General features: G+C 32.5%; 1 protein-coding gene across 1 annotated transcript in view; it reads right to left on the minus strand.

Moving 5' to 3' along the window:
- LOC120354999 (dynein heavy chain 7, axonemal-like) overlaps positions 1 to 22,118 on the minus strand; it is a 714,404-nt gene that overhangs the window by 17,819 nt on the left and 674,467 nt on the right. Inside the window, exon 22 of the mRNA XM_039443223.1 lies at positions 7,288 to 7,516. Within this exon, the coding sequence (XP_039299157.1) occupies positions 7,288 to 7,516 (229 nt within the window). The remainder of the gene's footprint in view (positions 1 to 7,287; positions 7,517 to 22,118) is intronic.

Consider the following 22,118-nt stretch of genomic DNA (forward strand, 5'->3'; position numbering starts at 1 on the left):
ATAAAAAATTTATACATTGGGCTTATTGAGTTGAAACTTTCTATGATCCTCTCTGTGAAGTAGCTTATCTTCCGTTCTTACTAGTTGATTCTACATTATTTAGACGTTCCAATATGAAAATTCAGTAGATTCTAAAGATGAAAGCCATGCAAACATACAAATTAAGGAAGAGTAAGCATGCATAAAAGGTAGGAGAATCATGATAGTGTTCCACATTTAACCACAAAGTACCCTACCGTATAAGATTAATTGAAAGATGATGACGTTCACATTCCACTGGTTTTTTTACAATAATTGTTACATTGAAGAGTGAGGCAATTCAATCCATTTGGAAGTAAAAGGAAATCACAGTGCGATTTTAACAGTGGATAGTAACTTTGAAATTCAGTTGCTCAATTCATTTCGGCTTGATACTATCATTTGTAATTATAGTTTATCAGAAATATGCATTGTATAAATAATGTTCATATCTCAGTTTGACTAATCTTCTATCACAGTCTCGCTTTCATTCATAAACATGATAATCCTAAATACGTTGATTACCTTAAAGATGTAGCTTATCTTATGTCGAGCAATGTACAATACAAACAATTTTCATTAAATTACTATTATGATGATCATTCGAATTTCTGCCTGTGATTGAGAAAAAGTCATTCTATGAGCCTTGAAATTCGTACCTATAAAAAGTTGCATTATTACTAGAAATTTTGTTATTTTTACTATTTATTATAGGTACTGTACATTGTTTTTTGTGATTATAGAGATCAACTACTTTATTCTGAATCAGGATAAGGATAAATAGGGAAATTGTGAGATGGGGATAACATCCACAGTTACATAGCACAATTTGAAAGCTATGATAATAATGATTTGAACGGAACTGCGATCCTGGCTTGGTATTGCCTCTTCATGTTCAGTGAGAATAGAAAGCTTCAGAGTAACTCGTTCTCACTATATGTGATAATATTGGTAATATTTAGTAACATTTGTAAATATTTGAACCGAATGTGCAACAAATTAATCTACTTTCAGCTTGAAAATTTTCAACTTATTGGGAGTACAGTTTTATCATATAGTATCTCAAGTAGGCCCACCCTTTTATTTTTTTTGTTCACGTGATCGGATGATATTCATTCCATTATTAAGTGTTTAAATTATGAAGAGTGATGAAACACAAGAAAAGCAAAAGAAATTTTGAATCTTCATTTTTCACAAAATAAGGATAAGATGAAGGAGTCGGACACATAATATATCATGAAACTTCGTTGAAAAACATCAATATCTTAAACTAGAGTTATCAAATTGTGTTACCTCTGACTGGTATGGAGAAGGCACACTTCAAATTAATATAATAAATTCTGTGAGCAAACTACGAAATACTGATTTTTATCATGAGCATGGTTAAATCAAGAAAATTGTAATATTTTTTTAGAGTATTGAAAAGTGAAAATCTATATACAGCGCATGTCAAAACAATAGACAAAATTAATTGTTTCGAGCGCCATAGTGTAAATGAGATGCAATGTAGACAGCAGTATTATTCTGTTTACTATGGTGAAGGGAGTCAGCCGCGTCGGCTGTTTCCCCTTCCACAGCGTCAACTTGAATCGCAAATACATAACAATATACATCAATGGATTCGCAATGAATGTGGCTACAATAATATTATTCTACACTTTAAAATTACTTGCTTCGAAGTTAATCAGAAAAAAAAAAAATCAAATCGAAAAACCCCTAAATTTTTACATTATATTATTTTATCAAGGAAACTGATCGATTTATAGAGGAAATGAATCCGACTAATATTGTAGTCCTTAGTTTAACGAATCGAATGACATATGATAGATTTTTTTCCGATTAATGGTTACAGAGATAATTGATTTCCAGTTTGCTGTTTACTATGGCTAAGAGAGTCAGCCGCGCCATTCCGCGTCGACTGTTTCCCCTTCCACAGCGTCAAATCGAATCGCAAATACATAACAATATACATCAATGGATTTGCAATGAGAATGGCTACATTAATTATTCATCTCATTTTTCTTTAAAACTACTTGCTTCGAAGTTAATCTAAGAAAACAAAAAAATCAAATCGCAAACCCCCTAAATTTTTACATATATATTATTTTATCAAGAAAACTGTTAATTTTATTGAAAAAATGAATATAACTAATATTCTAGTCCATAATGTAACAAATCGAATGTCATATAATAGAACTGTTTCCGATCAATGGGTACAGAGATAATTGATTTTCCGTGATTACCTGCATTTTTCAACTTTGAGGGGGGCTAGGGGGGAAAGCCTCAAGGGGATTTCTTGGGACTTTTGGGAGAATGACCCTCCGGGAGGGTTCTATCGATGGTTAAAGATTCAGCTTTTATTTAATTTTCGGATCAAAAAAACCTTTATTGACTGGGCTATTGGGTCCTCTTGCATTCAATGCTTTCTCGCTCTTCTGTTCATTTAATTTGTTTGGCTCTTTTATCTAATTATCTTTTTGATTTTCACCCAGTCACTCTGCGCTGTTATGTTAACTATATCTACTCATTCAAATTAAAACTTTATAAACTGTGATTAATTAGACTCGATTCATTTTAACAATTAAAAATTATTTCTGAAAAGCTCACATCACATCAAAAGAATTACATCAAATCAAGCACTAGATTTTTATTAATATGATTCCTTGTGATATTCATCGAAGAATAGATATGAAGGGAATAGAAACTTCAAGGGAACGTATTTCCCTGGGCAATAAGAGTTACTTAACTTCTGATAGAGATTATCATAAATGTTAATAATAAGTGAATATTACATGCGGTTAGATTTTATATAATACTCCAGTTACGTACTTGAACTTGAGAATAATCCATCAAAGATGTGTCGTGGCTCTGTTGTTTCCCTGGAACAACGTTGCAATATGCACTCCCTCAACATGGTACCACCAACAAACGTTGGGTTGGGCAGATGATTATGATTTATAGTGATATGAAAACTATCAAAAGTTCTATTTGCCATAAAAAGTGGCATTGAGGCGCGACTTGCACACTCCCGTACAGTACATTTTAAATAGATACGCATTTGGTCATTGGAGGTCACCTGATAGAAAAATCCATCGTCAATATGGTATTATGTAGTATTGCGGAGCGTTACGATTTCCTTGACCAATTCCATGTCGACTGAATGTGTTTTGTCAACTATTGAACTCGCAACGCAAACGCACAGGTAAAGCATCCTCGTAGAGGGGAGGCAAACAATACTAACAAAAAATCTATTTTCTCCAGGAAGGGTACAATATGGAAAACACATGTCAAAAATATTTCCTGCCGCCAAAGTGCAGTACTTTATACCTCTCACTAGAATTTTTAGAAATAGAAGCATTTCGTTAACTTTGGTTTTACGCTTCAGTGAACATAGTCTATGAAAAGGGTAGTTCTACCTGAGGACACCACTGATGACTAATTGTTTCATGGAAGCAAGGCATTGTAATACTGAATGAGTATTTATAGTTCTATAAAGCAAGGTCTCTTGGTTCTAATACCCGAGACGTCAGTCTGCAGATTGTTGTTATGGAATGCAGAAAACTTCTTTCACCAACCTTAGACAATAAATGCTGTTTCAAAAGATTGAAAAGATAGAGACATGCCACTTCCAAAATCTATGGATATGGTTTTTGTACTATATATATATATATATATATATATATATATATATATATATCTGTAAGTGTAGCATAAGGGACACACTATTATTCCTCACCCACCATATACCATATAATATATCGAACTATCTCACTCCCACTCAACCACATCACTCTCTCACACATACCCTTTCCTTCGGGCTCACTCACTCTCTCTCTCTCTCACATGATGATGAATTAAAACGCAGATTTCTCTCTTTGACACTAATATCATGCTTTAGTTAGATCAATAATGTTTCAATAGCCATCTAGATCTAGGTGAACTATTTGTAACACATAAACTAATAATTAAAACCAAACTAAATAAACCTTGATTAGTCCCAACCGATATGGTTTTCAGTAACTTTAAGGACATGACAATAAGACAATAATTGTGGGTTGGAAACGTAATTTTGAATATTTATTATAATAAAATATAAATCCCATTTTCCTGGTGCTCTAAACTCGTTATTCAATAATAAGCCTACAGTTTAAGAGCCATCACTGATAAATACGTCACTTAGTGTAAATACAGAAGAACAAAAATCATAAACCTTATCCCGGGCCACTTTCTCATTAATTCTAAATTCTCGTATATGTGTGTGATACACGAAATTTGAATTTGAAATCACAACATTTTTCGAAAAACATACAGTTTTGAATTACGTGCTTATTCTACGAGAATTCAAACCCCTTTCTTAACTGGCGTCTAGGAAAAAGAAATATATTGACCGATAAATACAAACAATTTGGATGTAGATTAGGCGATTAGGCCTTGTCTAAAGAATTCAGCTTATAGTGTGATATACAATAAATTAGCAATTCAATTCATAACATCTTAGTAGTCATCTTATGAATAGTGTAATCATTCATCAAATCAGTCTTATCAAGTCATAATTATCATCACCCAGTACAATTGAATAGATTAAGTCATACATTGAAAAAAAAAGACATGAACTATTTATAAACTCACAGCACTGAATATCACATTTTCAAAAATTTGAAAATTTTTTTACGTAATAATAAGCATTTTCATTCAGAATTAGATTTAGTGCGTTTTTTAATTTATTCAGAGGCAAGTTTCTTCTAATATAAGATAGTGGCAGATTATTGAACATGGAGTAGCCTACACTAAATAGGAATAAATTTCAAGCTCTTACTCAATCTGACATTAGGAGTTACAATACTCTAGTAGTCCAGATAACAGTAGACCTCACTGAACATCCTTTGCAATGTGGTAACGAGAATATTCAGCCATCTACTAGAAATGCTATCTACTTGGAATAAAGTCATTGTTATAATATCAGGGCTTTTTTAAAATGTTTGCCACTAAGAAATCTGATCAGGCTGGTTAGAGACTTCCAATCAACCATACGATCACATCTAATTACATTGCATTACATTACCAGGGCTACCAGACATTGTTTTGCAGTAGTCGTCAATATACTATATCATAATGGAAAAAGTAGAACTTTGATATGAAAATAATGAACTCACATCGTTAAAAATAGAATCTATTGGTGTGCTAATCTCAATGTTGCACTACTTCAATCCTGTAAAAATTAAAACCGGTATAATACTTATTCTGAATTGATGGAATCCCAAGTCCCATTGCGCTTATGATAATTTTAAATGTTACTTTATTAACTCAGTAAGTTCAGAAAGTTATTGCTCAGTTGAATCAGAGCTACGATTAAAAAGATGATTTGGGAATTATCAAGTGGCACTTTTTGTTTTTCACTGGGATTTTCATTTTGTAACATGTGGATACGCTTTTAGAACAACAATCTGTTAAAATTTTTATGGGGAAGATTTCATGAGGAAAATATAGTTTTTCATTTACATAATTATCCGTAACTCGGAACGCCATGATAAATCTTGGCATCTAGAGCTACGTTTATACCAAAGTTATTAACAAAATGTTAATAACTTAATCCTCGCAGATTATCATAGATTGAACGGCACTTGAAAAACACATATGTTCATCATGTGTATGATAAGTAGTTATGTTCAATCTAATAGAATCTATAGAATCTATTGGTGTTAACGCAGTTTTACTCTGTGACTGCCTGAAGCTAATTTTATATCGATTTGAATTTACAATTCGAGACCGCAGCTCGGAAAAAGAAGAGATGATTAGCTCATAATATCGGGGACCGAGCTTCGCTCAGGAGTACAAAAGCATAAACAGTTTATGACGAAAGAAGGAATTATAATGAAAAACCATTTTGTCCATGTGGTTTTTAAGAAGCGGTGATGAATTGGTCAGTGGTAGGCTATTCGGCTTTTATATATTCCATTTCATATTCATATTGATTATTCTTTCGGGTTGAAGGTCTAATATATACTTATTAGATACATTGGAATAGTTATCTTGGAGTTTGGTAGAAATATATTACATTTGCATAGAACTCAATTTATTTATTTGAGTTATCTTCATTATTCTATCTATCTTCTATCTAATTCTAATAGGTTACCAACCCATCCCTATCTTATAATTATGATAAACCTTTAATCATAATCATATGACACATGTCATATCCTACATGTCCTACATGATTAAAAAACAGCAGACATTCAATTTACCTTCAAGTTCAGATGTAGGCAACACGCCTAACTTCTTCCTACATTCGCTACTTTCTCTACAGTTAAGGGTGCAGGAACACACTGTGCGTTTTTAAAAAGACTTTATTCAGGCCGAGCCTGTACACTACAACTACATAATACAAAATATTGCTTAAGACTACTTTTCATTGATTCTAATACCGTATTTATATGAAACAGTTACATTGATAACATTGGGGGAAGCTAGATTAGAAATTACACAATAAACAATAACAACTGATTAGACCAATTTAGTAATGGATTGTAAATAAGATATCAGTAATGGATTGGACTAAGTACATAGGAAGATATTATTAGGGAAAGCTAGATTAGACATTACACAATAAACAATAACAACTGATTAGACCAATTTAGTAATGTATTGCAAATAAGATATCAGTAATGGATTGGACTAAGTACATAGAAAGTTATAATCTAACTTACGACACTGACCTTGCTTCTGTGAAACACCTTGTTCCAGTGAGAACTTGCTTCTGTGAGACTGCCATTTATAGCGCTACTACTTTGGATGGAGACCTTGTCTCTATGAAACTGCTTGTCTCTGTGGGAACTTGTTCCTGTGAGACTGCCATTTATAGAAATACTTGCTCCTGTGAAACTTGTCTCTGTGACACTAATATCGTTCAAAAACACTACTTGTTTCTGTGAGAACTTGTCTCTGTGAAACATCCCCCTCGGATCCCATCGTACTATACACTTCATTCTTCTCGGCTCGTCAAGGCGGTTCAAAATCATGCATCGGTCGGAAAATGGAAAATTAATTTTTGAGAGTACTTCAACCGGTATTCCAATACACAGAAAATTGACCAATTTGTATATTCAAAGCTATGTATCTTGGTAACCCGTTATTATAAAATTCTCATGTATCCAAATAGTTTATCAAAATATCAGAACTAAAATATATTATATTGCAAGCACACCTCCTTTCTTATGTCTATATTGACTGGACTAGAGTACGAATTTCAATTATTGATATTTGAAAACCTACCTTCTAAAATAGGTATAGCTTGAGCTAGATCAGCTTCACACTCAGTTTTGAGCTCATTTGCTGCAGTAGCTTGAATATTAGCTATTTTTTCATCTTCACGTACAAGAGCTGAACCTTTGTCAACTTGAATAGTTTCGGCTACAACAGTATCCTTTATCTGTTCAGTTTCTCTGTCAGCTGCTTCCAGTAATGGCACAAGCTCTTCCAGTTCTTTTTCTATATCTAGCACCTGGAAAATAATTTCAATTTTTTAACAATAGTTTTTTATTGTAGTACAAGAAGTGGACTGAAAATTAATGTTTGTGGTCGATAGTTTTGAATGACATTATTTCTGATAATAGTATATTCCAAGTGAATAAATTTCATTCTCCATGGTTATTAATTCTTTACTGCTCAAAAATGAATTCCATCTTTATGGCCCGGTTGCAAAAAAGTCTGTTGAATTTTAACGGTGATTTATTAGAATTCAACGAAAACCAATCACATAAACGGAAGACGTTTTTAGTTAGCATTTAATCACACAGTTATTCAACATACTTCTGTGCAACTGGGCGTGAGTGTTTTATTGTTTATTATTATCTGCTAGCCACAGAATAGTATTGATGGTATTATATCACTGATTAGATATTATAACTTCTACTTATGGCATATTATAATGATAAGTTGATGAAGGAGTCAGATAATCAGGGGTGACCACTCCACTCCCCCTTCCAAGCAAATTTTTTTTTAATTGAAATTCCAAAAAAATTCGTCTGTAGTCATTCTAGACACTGCTGACCTTTTTTGAGAACCACCCTTCAAGATTCGATTTTGGAAACCCCCCTGGACGCGGTCTGTGTACAATCCCAAAAACCCCTGTGGGGACCCCTGAAATAATGCATGTAAGGCGGACTTGAATATTATGAACAATGAGTCGAAGCAGAAAGAATCATCAACTGGGATAAGTATTCCTTCAGAGACCTCGAACGATTTCTTTGTCAATATAAGAATGAATACACAGAATGTACAGCCTACTTCGTCATTAACAATGGAAGAACTATTGAATGATTTCAAGTTGGTTAATTTTCAGAATGCGACTCCATAATTATTCCAGTGGAAGGAAGAAGACATTGGGACATTGGTCTATAGATATGAGATCGTATGTGTTGGTGTTGATATTATTGTTTTTGGAGTCTCCTTATTTAGGCTTACATGTCTTATCTGAGCTCCTCACACAGATAGGATAATTTGGCTTTTCAAAATTATGTAATAACGAGACTATTGACCTGTATGATCAACCTTATAAAGTTACTAGGTCTTTTTCCTGATTACCTGAAATTTTCGATAGTGAACCAGATTATTAAGAAAAAAGTGGAAGCAGGAAAGTCCCAGAAAACTACAGGCCTATAAAGCGAAAGTTGTAATCATAGGCAAGATCATCAAGGCATTACTCTCGATCAATCAACTGTATAACCATTACTTTGTTAAAAATAATTTATTAAACCTTAATCAGTTTGGATTTAAACCAAATTATTCCACAACAATGGCAGTAGAAAAGGATGTTGAAAACACTTCATACTTGTGAGCAGAGGATTAATGTATGACGATGATTAGATTCTGATCGCATCCACGTCGAAAGCACTACAAAGAGTGATAGTATGTTTGAAGCATTAATGCGAGACTTGGGGGGACGTACAATTGATATACTGACAAAACAAAGATAATGGTAATGAGAAAGGTAGGGAGATAGACCCAACATGAAAGGTGGTACTGTAGTGAAGAAAGGGTAGAAGTGATGAACAGATACATATTCAGGCGTAACATTCACTCCTCAGCTCGCGTTCGGTGAGCATATAAGAGAGAGGAGTCAGTGGCAAGGTTTGCATTGAATATTTGTGGAGTTTTTTGTGGACCGAAATGGAATAAATATTTATGAGAAGAGTAAGTGGACATACCACCGCAATGTTCAAGCTCTTGTGAGCTATGGTAGTCAGGCGTGGGGATATAAGCAATTTGAAGAAGTAGAGCGGTTACATAGAGCCTCTATCAAAGAACTATTTTCGCTACTACAATCAACTCCCAATTATATTATTGACTTGGAAGTCAACAGGTATGATTAACATAATTATTCAAACCATATTAAAGCCCCTTTCTTGCAATCAAACTGGCTGCCACGGAAACTTGCGCAAAAAGTGTTTGAACATTAATAATCCTTTCCTTTCTCCTTCGTCCTGGTACCCCCAGAAAAAGGGAGTTTATTATAGAAAATATAACAAACAAAAATGAAAAATACACTTATAAAAAGAAATCTTACAAACAAAACAAATGAAGAATAATAAAAAAAAGCAAGAATGTCAAAAGATAAGAAGATTCCCTTCCAGTAGAACATTTCAAATATTATAAACCAGACGAATTATAAATTCTCCAAAACCTTCTAAAGAAGGTTTGACTGAAGGAGTCAAGCTTTACATTATATTAAAAAAAACCATAGAAATAGTACATTGATATAATCAATCAGTGATCCCAAAATAATAATTTTCAATTTAAATCATATCAAAAGAGAAATAGTTGTCAATCTTGAGTAGAAAAAAAAATTAATTGATAATAATTCATTTAATGTATTGTGTAGCAATAGAATAATAAAACAATGAGATTTCAGTTGTTGCTTATCACAAACAATAATACACAAGAAAAAATATATAAAAAAAAGAAAGAATTTATGAAGATCATTCAAATTCACTCAAATTATTTAACAGAAAGTGTTTCATCTTATTCTTAACAATTGAAATTCTATCCAGACCAATTAAATCATCTGGCAACTCATTGAAAATAGTTGGTACAACATAACTAAGTTCACATTTACCATGATAATTATTGTATTCGTGCACAATAAACCTCTTATAAGCAGCACCTTGTCTTCGCTCATGCAAAATTCTACTTGACATTTTATAGTTATTAGAAAAATAATTATTTAATAAGATATCATATCTGAAAAGCTCGTTTACAGGAAGAATGCTATATTTTTTAAACAAATTTGGGTTAGGGTAACTCTCTTGTTCTGAATGAACTATTTTCAGCAAGGAATTTTGTAATCTCTTAACTCTATCAATTTCATAGCCACTTGCATTACCCCAAACATTGACACCGTATCTTACTACGGATTCAGCTAGGGCTTTATAAACAACTATCAATGTCTTCTTTGAGACAGATCACTGTACAGTAAGTTATATAAACCAAATAGACATGAGCGAAGACGCTGGCATACACTATCAATGTGAGGACCCCACTTTAAACAATCATCAATGAAAATACCAAGATACTTTTGAATTGTAACTTGTTTGACCTTTTCATTACAAGTACAAAGAGTTCCAAAGTTATTCTCATGTAGACAATTTAAGGAATGCATAGTAATATTAGTGGATTTTGAGGTTTGACGTGGCGGTCTCATATGCATACAAGTGGTTTTTTTAAAATTCAAAGTTAAGCCATTATCATGGATCCATCTTTGCATTCTATCAAAGTCTCTTTGTAGCAGTATTCTTGCTTCATCAAAACTTGTGTGGCTGGCTACCATAACTGTGTCATCAGCATACTGAAATATTTTAGTTTCCTTTGAAACACCAACCATTGTGATTACTGACACCAGATAAAGCAATGGTCCAAGATTGGAACCTTGTGGCACACCAGAGGTGACAAATTCATGGCGACTGTGGGATTTTCCTACTTTAACAGTAACCTTTCGGTTATTCAAATAATCTAATAATAATAATAATAATAATAATAATAATAATATTTTATTGTCATTCAACTTTGAAAAAATCAATGGACAACGTCACAATTTGCGTTACACATACAAAAAATAACATAAATAATGCAAACAACACATAACAGGACTTTACAATAGCAAAAATACCAAATACATTCACCTTAGAACTAAATTAAACCGTCATTTTAAGCCAAGAACTCAGCAATAACAAAGAAGGGATGTCCAACCAGCCATTCCTGAAGTTTACGTCTAAGAACGATGATGGGATAACCTTTCACTTGTCTTGAAAGCTTATTGTAGTATTTGATTCCAACTACTTCGTAGCTCTTTGCTGATTTTGTCAGTCGGCTAAAAGGTACATTTATCATTTCACGATGCGGAGTGAAATGCTCATGTATGTCCTGCCTACGTTCTAGGTGAGATATAGTCCCATATGAATAAAACCAGAGCAAATGCTCATGAGCAAGAGCATGGAGCATAAGGGTTTGCTCATGAGCAAAAGGTAGAAGCAAAAGCATTTGCTCATTTTTATATGAATAAGCTTTACCTTTTACTCTTACCTTATGCTCCTGAACTCTGGAGCAAATGCTCACGCATTTTAGAGATTATTACTTTACTTTACTTTACTTTTCATCAGCTGCTTCGCTTTTGTAGCCTTAGTTTGTTCTTATAGCTCACGGAAGCGCTAAATATGCAAATAGGGTGCACCGCTTGTGTTTGCGTCGTCTGCTCTGTTTTCTATTCATGAATAGAGTTTTAAGTTAGTTGAGTTTAGAATTTTGAAATAATAACATGAAAAAATGACATCTCTATAATAATCTTCAGCATATTCTTATAATATCAATAGCCTTCTTATAATCGTCTACACTTTCATCTTCTTAAATACCTATTTCCTACTTTGTGATGGCTATCTTCATAGTAGGTAGCTAGCTATCTTTTGTATTTATTCTTTTGTAGGGATAATGGGTATATGTATCATGGTTGAATCTAAAAAGAGTTATATAGTTCTCAACTATTGTGATCGTATCTGGTATAGTTTCCTCTTCCTCATACGAATTAGTTGAGCCATTTTACTATGAGCAAAAGGTGATAAGCTGCTCTAGACTAGACTCACCTTTTTTGAAGCATTTGCTTTAAAAGTTGAGCAAATGCTCTAGTTTATTCATACAATTTTGAGCAAAAGCTTTTACTTTTGAGCAAATGCTCAAACTATTTTTTTGATTTGCATGGGCAAAAGGTTTTGCTCACGTTTATTCATAGAAAATGAAGCAAATCCTCCATATTTTAGAAGTATAAGCAAATGCTCAACTTTATTCATATGGCCCATATTGTCAATCATTGTATACAGTATAAATTTATTACTGGCATTATTTTCATGTCCATGAACAGCGGTCTACAATGAGCGAGGAATTCTGCATTAGAAATTATTCTAATAGCTTTCTTCTGTAGTACAAGGACACTCCGCATATCACTACAGTTTCCACATAAAATAATTCCATATAATAGCAGACTATGGAGAAACGCAATGCTGATCTCAAATACATGTAGGTCACATACTCTTTCAAGTTTTGTAAAATATATATAATTCTAGAGAGTTTGCTAGTCAAATATTCAATATGTGGCCGCCAAGTCAGCTTCTGGACATTGGACTGGAATGGACATTGATATGTCTAAAGCTCCGCCAATTTATGTAGATGCATAACAATATAATTATTATTTATAGTTATTATATTACAAATTGCTTTTTCATATCATATACAGTTCAATAATTATTTTCTCAGTCTATATCATGTAAATTTATCTATAATTTTGCTGTATTGTAAGCTATTGTATATAAGTGTATAAGACAGTATATATTGTAATCTACATAAATAGAGTACTCAATCAATCAATCAATTCTTTATGTTGCCGATGAAGTTTCAAGTTTGTGGATATCATTACTCTCATTCACAAAAGTTGTATCATTGACATACAATATTGTCCGATTACTTATGAAGCTTGGTAGGTCATTTGTCATTAGAATAAAAAGCAGCGGCCCGAGCACGGAACCCAGTGGTAAAACCTTAGGTTTTTCTAGGTTTTCAATGTTTTTCCAGGGTTTTCTAGGTTTTTCTGGGTTTTCAATGTTTTTCTATGTTTTTATAGGTTTTCCCAGGTTTTCCTATGTTTTTCAATGTTTTTTAATATCTTCAATGTTTTTCAATGTTTTCCAATGTTTTTCCATGTTTTTCTAGGTTATTTCAGGTTTTACTAGGCTTTTCTATGTTTTTCTATATTTTTCTATGTTTTTCAATGTTTTCAATGTTTTCAATGTTTTCAATGTTTTCAATGTTTTTCAATGTTTTTCAATGTTTTTTAATGTTTTCAATGTTTTTCTAGGTTTTTTAGGTTTTTCAATGTTTTTCTGACTGACTGACTGACTGACTCATTCACTCACTCACTCACAGAACTAAAAATCTACCAGACCAAAAACTTTTAAATCTGGTAGGTATGTTCAGTTGGCCCTTTAGAGGCGCACTAAGGAATCTTTTGGCAATATTTTAGCTCTGAGGGTGGTATTTTAGGGTTTAAAGTCCTTTAAGCATGTATATTCTTCTTATTCCAATATCTTAAAATTATAATTGAAATGTTCAAATTCAAATGCAAACTGTTTTATTCATAAAATATTACATATTCACAAAATATAAAAGTGTTATAAATTACATGAATAATTTCTCCCTGCCTGGATGATTTGTCCGTGTGCAGGGAGGAGTCGCAAATTATCAGACAGAGGGCAAACACTAGCAATAATAAAATAAATTACAAACTATGAATAATAAATAAATTTGAAAGAAAAATAAGAAAGTTTATTTTAATTATAAATTTCAAAACTAAAGATAGAAAAAAAAACAATAAATAAATAAAATAAAAGTGTCAGCTCAACAGCGTTTAAAGGGCTGAGTTGGGAGTAATATAGCTTTATTAGCGTGGTACTGTGTGTAATATTTGAATATTATTCTGTGTTCAGAACTAGAAATATTCATCTATATGGAGATTGTAGAAGATCCTCCGCAGCATCTGAACCGATGCAGAGCAGTCACCCGGTCACTCTCCGCTTGTAGACGGCAACGCTAACCCCCTCAGTAGTTGAAATCTCGGCCGGTACATTACGGTAAAGCCAATGGGCTAAATGAAAACAGTTTCCAAGTTGAATTGAATTACTTAAACGGGGAAATTGAATATTTATGTGCAATCTGTTTCTAGTGGGATAATAGTGTTGAATTTCATTGAAGACAAAGTTACTTTTTTTTATAAAGACAAGTAAATTTTTTTATCAATAATTGTTTTATATTTAAAACAGGGAATTCTTGGAAAAGTAAATGTGTTGGATATCTATGATTTTTGGCCAATAGTGTTTTGATAAGTGCTCTCTGTGAGACCGCGACAGGACGCAGGACACCCAAGGAGGCACCGCTCCACGCCAAGATGCCATACTCAAGCAATGTCTGCACATATGCATAGTAGACAGAACGACAGTGTCCAGGACTCAGGAACCTTCCCAGCTGTGCAAAAGCATAATTCATTTTACGCAACCTCTGCCTGAGGTACTGCACATGGGCCACCCAACTCAACTTGTGGTCGAATATTATGCCAAGATATTTGTGAGTTAAGACTTGTTCTATCTCAGGACAGTAACTGTCATTGGAGAATGGGTCACCACATGAATGCATCCTGAGCACCCTGGGCCCGGGGCTATTACGAAGGAATATAGGTAGACACTTGGATTTCGAAATATTAATTGACAACACATTGTTGTCAAACCAATTTTTTAGTTTAACGAGATCAGAGGAAGCATTATTGAATGTTTCAGTCCATGTGCAGCCTGTAGACACAAGTGCCGTGTCATCGGCAAAGAGAAATAATTGACCATGTAGGTGCAACCTGGATATGTTATTGATGTAAATGAGGAAAAGTAGGGGGCCCAAGGTACTCCCCTGCACCACTCCATAATCAACTGCAATAGAATCACAGTCTGTGCCATTTAATGATATTCTCTGTGTTCTATCTTCAAAGTAGCTTCTAAACCATCTTAAGGTGAGATTCTTGAAGCCAATTGCTTCAAGTTTAGCAAAAAGTATATTCCTATCTATTGAATCAAAGGCCTTGGCTAAATCCAGAAAAGAAATTAGAACTTGTTTATTGCTAGATTGTGTGGTAACATACTTGTTAATTTCAAAAATAGCATCGAATGTGTTTTTAGAGGTTCTAAAGCCGTACTGGTTGTTAGAAATGATATTGTTGTTGTCTAAGTAGTTATTGACTTGGATTTTCACGCATTTCTCAATTATTTTAGCTAGAGCAATCAGAAGGGAAATTGGCCGGAAGTTACTTATAATTGATTTCGAGCCAGATTTGTATATAGGTATAACTTTAGCCAATTTGCAAGAATCCGGTTAATTATGTGTAAAAGCGGGATGAGCAGCCCATGCACATCATCATTCAACAGCTGAGTCGGAATTGAATCCCAACCCGGCGCAGAACGCCCCCTCATGCTGCCCACCACAGTCAGCAATTCATGCTCAGCAACAGGACGAAGCTCAAACACGGCACCGGTAGCGTAGTCGGAGTCCCTCACCACAGATGGACCAGAGGGTTGGATCACCGCAGCCAGACGCGCCCCCACAGAGGCAAAAAATTTATTGAAATCATTAGAAATTTCTTCCACCTTTGGGGGAGGAGCAGGGTTGCCGTCATTGAAAGCGTCAACCGGAAACTTATCTTTATGAGTGGGCTGACCAGAAATCTCATTAACAACTGACCAGAATTTTCGAGGGTCTCCTCCCGCTGTATCTATTTTATTTTTATAATAAGTGAATTTAGCTCGTTTTATAGTTGAGTGAAGGAAATTTCTATACCGTATAATATCTATTTTTTCGAGCCAGGTTGAAAGGTTGATTTCGTAACTGTTTTCTAAGTTTGTCTCTATTGCGGATTGAGTTAACCAAATTATAAGTAATCCATGGTTTTAGCATCGAATTTTTTGCGTTATTAACAACTTCAACAGTATTGGATGATATTATATTTTGTAAGGTACTGATAAAATTAATTGAGGATGTGTTTAGATCAGTTACAGCTGTTACGTGATCCCAGTTTTGATGAGATATAGAAAGGTTGATATTGGACCAGTTACGTATTAACTTTACCTCCCGTTGTTCAGGTCTTTTGTTTTCTCGGATGTGAAGTATAATACATGTAGCAAAATGATCTGACACAGCTGATTCTATTACTACTGATTTTGCAACAAATTTACTAATCCGTCTTAGAAAAAAATGGTCTAAGCAGCTATTACTGTCTGGTCTTGTAATGTTCTCTATGCACGGTATCAGATTTGCCTCACATAGCGTGTCCAAATAATCGTCACGTAATGGATAAGGATTAGGCTGTATAAGATCGCAATTAATATCTCCACCAAATATACATAATTTGGAATGGCGAAATTCATTATCATAGTACGCAGAGAGACCCTCGATGAACTGTGGAAAGCTGGAGTTAGGATTACGATAAACGGCCAACAGATCGAATTTAACCCCCTCCCAATTGAAATTAAGAGATAAGCTCGTGGCCACTCCACCCAGCAACAGCTGACTGCAAGTAACGGATAGGCTACTATCAATATAGACGACAATACCATCGCTACTATTTAAGTTATTATAGGACCTATGCAGAGTGTATCCTTGAATGTTATTTAAATCGCTATCATCCTTAAGCCAAGCTTCCGTAAGGATAATACAATGAAATTTTACTTGAAGCCCTTGCAAAAGAACTATGAAAGAATCAAAGTTTTTATTATAACTACGAATGTTTTGGTGGATAACCCTAAACGCCGTCGATTTGTCAGCATCAATGTTAGCGAAATTATTTATATCATTACAGAAAACACAGTCTATTAAAGGAGAATCATAAGCATCTACATCCAGATTCATTATCTCTAAAGTGGGCAATAAAAGAAAAGAAGAAGAAAATATACAATAATTGTCGTCGCTTGCCACTGAAGGTGCCTTATATGTTAAATATAAAATTTAGCAAGCCGTAAAAAGATAACAATTCATTAAATTGGATAGAGTTTAAAACAAAGTTATCATATTAGGCTTGGTAAGTTATAAATCATGTACAGTATTTGAATTTTACCTATGTATTTTTTACTGACAATGCCTTTATACATGTGTATGTTTTCGGACAGTCGCCTTTAATCTATTCTATTCTAGTAGAAATAAGAACTACTTATTGGATCTACTTACAACTTATTGGATAGATTATGATTATGATTAAATAAAAGAGATCCTCTAAATAAAACAAATAATATCAATATATATAAAAAAAATAAAAGAAAAAATATGAAAAAGTAGTTCACTGAACCATCATAATATTATAGAAGAATGTACATATCGTGTACAATATGCTGAAGAAAACAAATCTCGTCCAATAGAAATGCTTATAATCCAGTTGTTTCATCTTCAGTAAGTTGAGGATAGTATTACCGTATTGTATTGGTTTTCTTATACTAGAGTGAGTATAATATAAATATTTAACATTTTCCATCCATTGAATAAAATCATTGAATGCATGGGATAAGTGAGTTGAAAACTGTCATCAATAAAGCCATTTGGAGGAATTTTACTTTGTTGAATGAAATAAAAGAAAGTTCAGCTAGAAGAACAAAGAGACATCTTCATGCTCAGAGGAATCAAAACGAAAAAACGTAATAGATGTCTAGTATGACAAAAAACAGAAATTGGATAAAAACAATTGAAAGCAGAGTATCCTCTTCCACACCGATCATAGTGCTATCATTATCTCAGATTTTTGAGTGGAGACTTATCACCACTTATCTGCTTTACTGATCAACAATAATAAGGTAGATACAGCACTTTTATCTTAACTCACAACACCTCATTAAATCGTAATGTTGGATTGTTCGAATGTAAAATGTCTATTTATACAGTTTAAACTTGTAGAAGAATGAGGAGGTCCCTTTAATAGGAGAGAAAGGAAGAGGATCATGGATATAAGAAAAAAAATTAATAATATTAGAACGGAAAGGATGAAGCGAAAAATATGAGTAAGCAAGAATTTTAGTGCACTACATAAGCATGATGGGCTACATTAAGCTACTTGTCAGCTTATGCATTTGCTAGCATTCAGCATGCAAACCAGAAAGTATTATTAATTATATGCTTTGATTTGTACATAATCAATTATTCAATAGAGTGAAGGAAAGCTTTGCGATATAGTACACCACAATTCCTCCCTCAATATCTATGAATACTGTTGAATAAAAATGTAATCAACTGAATGAATAGTTTTGTGATTTAATTGAAAAGATAATTGAGTGCAATTCTAAATACAATTTAAACAAGTGGGTTCAGCCTACTTGTAGCCAACAAAATAGGTTATGGAAATTTCAGAGGAAACCACATTTTTTCGCTTATAAGAGAGGAGTATGAGTGAGAGAGAGGTAAAGGAGTTATGGAATAAATGATAATAAAAGCACTCACTGATTGTCCTCGTCCTCACCACTCTTATCATCGCCATCATTGATGTTATCTGTTGGTTCAGGAGTTTGGGATGCGGATTTAAACTCCTCACATGTCCATACCATATGTTAATATAGAACTATAATCTAGAGAGAGTACCTCTTCGAAACAGTTGTTCTGGTAACTAAATTAAAAATTTTGTCAGATTGGCATTAAGTTGAGTTGACTTTGGCACCAAGTTGAAGATTGAAATACATTTATCCAGGACCTCCTAAATACCAATTTATCCAGTATCTCCCAAATACCTATTCAGGAGGTATTTATCGCAGAAAAATTGATTGAGTACTGCTACTTCAATCAGAGCAATTCCTGGGAATATTATATTACTAGCCGTCAGGCTCGCTTAGCTCGCTATATCCGTTTAGCCAGACGTTTAGCCTGGACCCCCGACTTGATCGTCCTAACATATGATAAAAATATGACATAACGTTTCAAATTTGGTAGGTGTAATCAGTTGGCTCAATAATGTTGTGTTAGAAGGAATTTGGAATAACGCCAAAGATACGCCCAAAATTAGCGTTTTCTCAGCTTTTCTGCGTTTTCTCAGCTTTTCTGCGTTTCCTCACCTTTTTCAATAATTGTTGGAAATATATTCAAAAAAATTCAGTACACAGGTTTAGCTGAGGTGGAAGAATTTTGTTCGCCAAAGATACGCCGATATAGTAGGGCTATATATATATATATATATAAAGGGCAATTCTTGTCACCCTTCTTATACACAGGTATCACTCTCGATAGTTCTAGTATATTGGGAAAAACACCTTGTTCTATACATGTATTTATACAATAAACTAGAGGACATGCTATGCAATCACCTAATTTCCGAAGTAGATTATTTGTGAGGCCATATATATCAACACTGTCAGATGGTTCCAATCTATACAGAGCATCCAGGATAAAATCGTCTACGGTCACAAACTGAAAAGTCTGCCTTTCTTCTCCAGAGATGGAATTCTGCATCATATCCACTGCAGTCTCGGTAGGTTCCTTTAGGCTCGATGCACATTTGCGACACTAGCCAGTAGCGTTTTTATGAGTAGAGCGACTCTCTGTTGGCAGCCAATTTCAGTTCAGTGCACACTTGTGCGTATGGACAGCGTCTCACTGTCGAGCGACGTCAATTTGTACTCAGCAATTTTCGTGGCTTGGGCAACTTGACCATTAATCGTGATAGTAAAGTTCTGAATTCGAATTTTCAAAGTTTTTTGTGAGCAATTATGTCAGCAATTATTATAAAAATCACAATTATTGAAGGAATCAATTATTCATCAGCAGTAATAAATAAATTAATCGGTTGATAACTAAAATATACATATAAAACAAATGAAAAGGAAATAGTACAGAATTTTAAAAAAGACCTTTCACTTTTTCTTAAAATACAATAAACCTCAAAATTAAAAAACCATTGAAATCATTTGAAAGCACCTTACTCCCATCTCCAGGTGAAAGTTCAAAATGAATAAACATCAGTGTTGACTTAGTATTCAAAACCTTATATTATGTTTTTATAATCAACAAATTGATATACATTGTTCTAATAATCTTGAATTAGTCAATACTGATTCAAATTCATTTTATTTTGCCACAACGTAATACAGATTAATAAAATAAATATTCTAACATAATGGCACTACCAGCATACAACTTGTGCGCCGGCAGTGAGTTCGAACAACTACGTACTGCAATAGAAAGAAAATAGAGCTCATCCAAACCACTAAAATAAATGAAATTACGGAGACTAGGTCACATCTCAATCTTTACAAACGACAACACAAAGTAACAAAATAACAAGCAAATGATGAATTCAAAAAGACAACTACAAGGAAGATAATCTTATTATCTTATAATCTTATAATTATAATCTTATAATCTTATAATCTTATAATCTTATAATCTTATAATCTTATAATCTTTTAATCTTATAATCTTAAATCTTATAATCTTATAATCTTATAATCTTATAATCTTATAATCTTATAATCTTATAATCTTATAATCTTATAATCTTATAATCTTATAATCTTATAATCCTATAATCGTATAATCTTATAATCTTATAATCTTATAATCTTATAATCTATAATCTTATAATCTTATAATCTTATAATCTATAATCTTATAATCTTATAATCTTATAATCTTATAATCTTATAATCTTATAATCTTATAATCTTATAATCTTATAATCTTATAATCTTTTAATCTTATAATCTTATATCTTATAATCTTATAATCTTATAATCTTATAATCTTTTAATCTTATAATCTTATAATCTTATAATCTTATAATCTTATAATCTTATAATCTATAATCTTATAATCTATAATCTTATAATCTTATAATTATAATCTTATAATCTTATAATCTTATATCTTATAATCTTATAATCTTATAATTATAATCTTATAATCTATATCTTATAATCTTATAATCTTATAATCTTATAATCTTATAATCTTATAATCTTATAATCTTATAATCTTATAATCTTATAATCTTATAATCTTATAATCTTATAATCTTATTATCTTATAATCTTATAATCTTATAATCTTATAATCTTATATCTTATAATCTTTTAATCTTATAATCTTATAATCTTATAATCTTATAATCTTATAATCTTATATCTTATAATCTTATAATCTTATAATTATAATCTTATAATCTATATCTTATAATCTTATAATCTTATAATCTTATAATCTTATAATCTTATAATCTTATATCTTATAATCTTATAATCTTATAATCTTATAATTATAATCTTATAATCTTTTAATCTTATAATCTTATAATTATAATCTTATAATTATAATCTTATAATCTTTTAATCTTATAATCTTATAATCTTATAATCTATAATCTTATAATCTTATATCTTATAATCTTATAATCCTATAATAATAAATAAATAAATAAATAAAATAAATAATAAATGTTTATTTCCCAAAAAACTAAAACTACAACATCAATTACAAAAATATTAGATAAATTACAATATTACATACAATAGTTAGTTACAAAAGATTCTTATAATGTGTTCTCTACTTGTTTAGTTTTTCTGTGTGGAAATTGACCTACTCCACTATGGCGTACCATGTTCTAGAGTAGGTTTTGTTAGTTTTTTTGTGTGTATTATCAATTAGTTAGTGTTTAGTAAGTCATTAGGTGGTTAGTTGTTATTTGAAATAATGAAATAAAAACACATAGATGTTGTCAGTTTTCTACACTTTGAAATCAGTTTGTTGTCAGTTGAAGATTTGAAATAATGTTTTCTATGTTCTGTCTTCCTTTGCTCATCAACCAATTGTGTACTATTGCTTTGAACTTTCTAGGAAGATTAATCTGTTTAAAGTTTGCAGGAAGTAGATTATATAATTTTGGTGCTAAATGATTGAAATGTCTCTGGTATAGTGCCTTCCTTGCAACACTGGTGATGAGAAGATTCCTGTATCTGGTGTTGTGGTTGTGGTTTCTAGTTTGAAATGTTGTTGGGTTCTTGTGTAAT

Source organism: Nilaparvata lugens, chromosome X, assembly GCF_014356525.2.
Source record: "Nilaparvata lugens isolate BPH chromosome X, ASM1435652v1, whole genome shotgun sequence".
Classification (NCBI taxonomy): Eukaryota; Metazoa; Arthropoda; class Insecta; order Hemiptera; family Delphacidae; genus Nilaparvata; species Nilaparvata lugens.